This window comes from Notothenia coriiceps, unplaced genomic scaffold, assembly GCF_000735185.1.
Source record: "Notothenia coriiceps isolate Sejong01 unplaced genomic scaffold, NC01 NC01_scaffold00024489, whole genome shotgun sequence".
In the NCBI taxonomy this organism is placed as follows: Eukaryota; Metazoa; Chordata; class Actinopteri; order Perciformes; family Nototheniidae; genus Notothenia; species Notothenia coriiceps.
The window spans coordinates 218,657-221,396 of NW_011357190.1; the positions used below are offsets into that span (position 1 = coordinate 218,657).

Genomic DNA, 2,740 nt, shown 5'->3' on the forward strand with positions numbered 1-2,740 from the left:
GTGTGTGTTTGGGTGCACACAGAGGAGCCCCAGTGGACAAATAACGGACAGAGAGAGATAGACGTAAACAGAGAGAAAGAGAGTGAAGCACTTTAAATGTGAGCGCTGCAAAACTCCCACTGCTCGCAAGGGCACTTCTCTCCTGCACGTCATCTCTCTTTTCCCCCCTCTCTCCTTCTACCCTTCTTTCTCCCCTTCCCATTCCCCTCGATTCCATTTCTCCCTCCCTCCCTTCATCGCTTTCTCCTTTGTCTCCGAGCTCTCACCCTCTATCCCCTATCTATCCATCTCCCTCTTCCCCCTCTCCCCCTCTTTCTCTCCCCTTCCTCTCACTAAAACAGTAGGACGCTTAACCTTGATAACAGTGAGATTTTCCCCCCTCAAAGTGACACACACACACACACACACACACACACACACACACACACACACACACACACACACACACACCGGAGAAGTGCTTTGCCAGCATGCCAGGCCGGTCCAAGGGACGGCTGTACCCTTCGAGGTGAACAGGACACTGGGAAATGCAGCAACAACAAAACACTTACACACATGGACTCGATCTCTCTAACAAACACACACACACACACACACACACACACACACACACACACACACACACACACACACACACACACACACCACTCCAGGTCCTTCTTAACACAAGCCTTTTAAAGGTCTATTGTCAGCTGACATTGAGAGAGCAGTGGTGATCCTGAAACACACACACACCGTGGCAAAGGGGAAGTGTGAGAAATGAAACATATTAAAGGTGAAGTTGCCTGCTGAGAATTTATGATCACAATACACTGGAAGACACACACATAAACATCTCACCACAGATAGGTAAATGAGGATGGGGAAGTACAATGCGATTTCTCAAAAACACACCACACACACACACACACACACACACACACACACACACACACACCACACACACACACACACACACACACACACACACACACACACACACACACACACACACAAGGAACACTGAGGGGAAATTAACAGTGAGGAAGAGGTAAAACAAGCGAGGTGTTGGTAAGCTTTCTTCCTCATTGGATGAGAGTTCCTCACATAGTTGTATAGATTATCTGTGATGCACGCTTTAGAAAAAAATGAAATATTTGTATTGCTGTCAAGTGAAAACCCAACAGACGTTTGATAGAGATTAAGTTAAAAGCTGGTAATAAGGTGTTCTAGAATAGTTTTGGACCAGACAACAAGGAGGTAAAAGATAGTGAAGTGTGTATCAGGAAGTATAAAAGGCTTAAACGCAGCATTGAGAATAGCGACAGCAAGGTTGTGTCAGAGAGGACACAGAGAGACAGTATCACCCTGCCCGTCTGCATCCATGAGGTGTCAGGTTTTCTGATGTGGACCTCATTACCTCAGCTCCTTCTCTCATACAACAATTCTGTTTCTGCATGATCTGCTGAAAGCGTTGGTGCGTACCTCAAAGTCGTTGGCCTTGTTGTAGTGCATGTTGAGGGCTCGGAAGAGTTCGTTGTCGCGGCTGACGCCCAACTCCTCAGTTCCGGTTACTCCATCGTTGATGGACTGGCGGGCAAACTTCTCCATCTGGATGTAGTAGAACTCCCTGAAGTTGCTGAACCACTTGATCAGCTGAGAGGTGATGCAGCGGTTGAACTGTAACGAGAGAGGAGAAGTCAGTATTGCTGAAAAGTTGAGAAGAGATCTGTACATGTTCTTAATGCAAGCAGTGTAGGGCAGAGACTATCAGATCAACCTTATTAAGCCATTGGATTTGAGAAGGAGTGTAAGGGTGACAGTGTGCCATTTCACATCAGGGAGTCGAGACGTGAGGTGTTAACTTAAAAGAAACCGAGAGAGAGGGAGATAACAGACGAAAGCAAGGAAGATCACAGGTCGTGGATCGAGGGAAGATAATAGAGACATTAAGTAAGACAGCTAGCAAGGAGGAGGAGGGGGGGGAGTGTGTGAGAGTGTGTGTGGTTCATCCTCCCCACTGGGAGCAGACCTCCCCCTATCATAACCCTGAGAGTGGAAAGAGAGGAAACACATAATTGACCAGAAAAACGATTAAGTCATCATCTGAAGCGCCCTGGCCCGCAGGGGGCTCAAACATGTACTTAACCCCGTTCACCAATTACACCCTGATTCTCCTCCCCTCTCCGCACCTCTCAGGCAGGAAGAAAGGAGAAGAAAAAGAGCACAAGAAAAAGAAAGAGAGGGAAAGGCAGAGATGGCTGTGGCTATCTGGTCTGTGCCGCTCCGCTGGATTCAATAGGGCGAGGTAAACCTATTAAGAGCCTCCGCTGGTCCCCGGCTCTTTTTCCGCCTGGTCTCAGTCGTGAAAACACACTGTCTAAACACCCCAAACACTAGATAAGGAGCTCAGGAGTTCAGGAGAGCAGCAGAGCTCATTCACCCTAAAATGCCCCACTGAAACATCTCTCTGATCAAACCCCTAACAACATACAAATAACATCTTTATCTTTATTCTTCACTGATTTCCAGAAAGGACACCTCGTAAATTCAAAAATCTCGCCTGTGAAAGCTTGATATCCCTAACCATCACCCACACCCTCGGTCCACACACACACACACACACACACACACACACACACACACACACACACACACACACACACACACACACACACACACACACACACACACACACACACACACACACACACACACACACACACACACACACCCTCCTCTCCCCCCTCTCTCTCAAACA

The 2,740-nt window shown here is 47.7% G+C and overlaps 1 protein-coding gene across 1 annotated transcript in view; it reads right to left on the minus strand.

Annotated features, from left to right (window-relative positions):
* The window catches only part of prox1a (prospero homeobox 1a), a 28,352-nt gene that overhangs the window by 12,283 nt on the left and 13,329 nt on the right, over positions 1-2,740 (minus strand). The window contains exon 4 of the mRNA XM_010782257.1: positions 1,465-1,659. Within this exon, the coding sequence (XP_010780559.1) occupies positions 1,465-1,659 (195 nt within the window). The remainder of the gene's footprint in view (positions 1-1,464; positions 1,660-2,740) is intronic.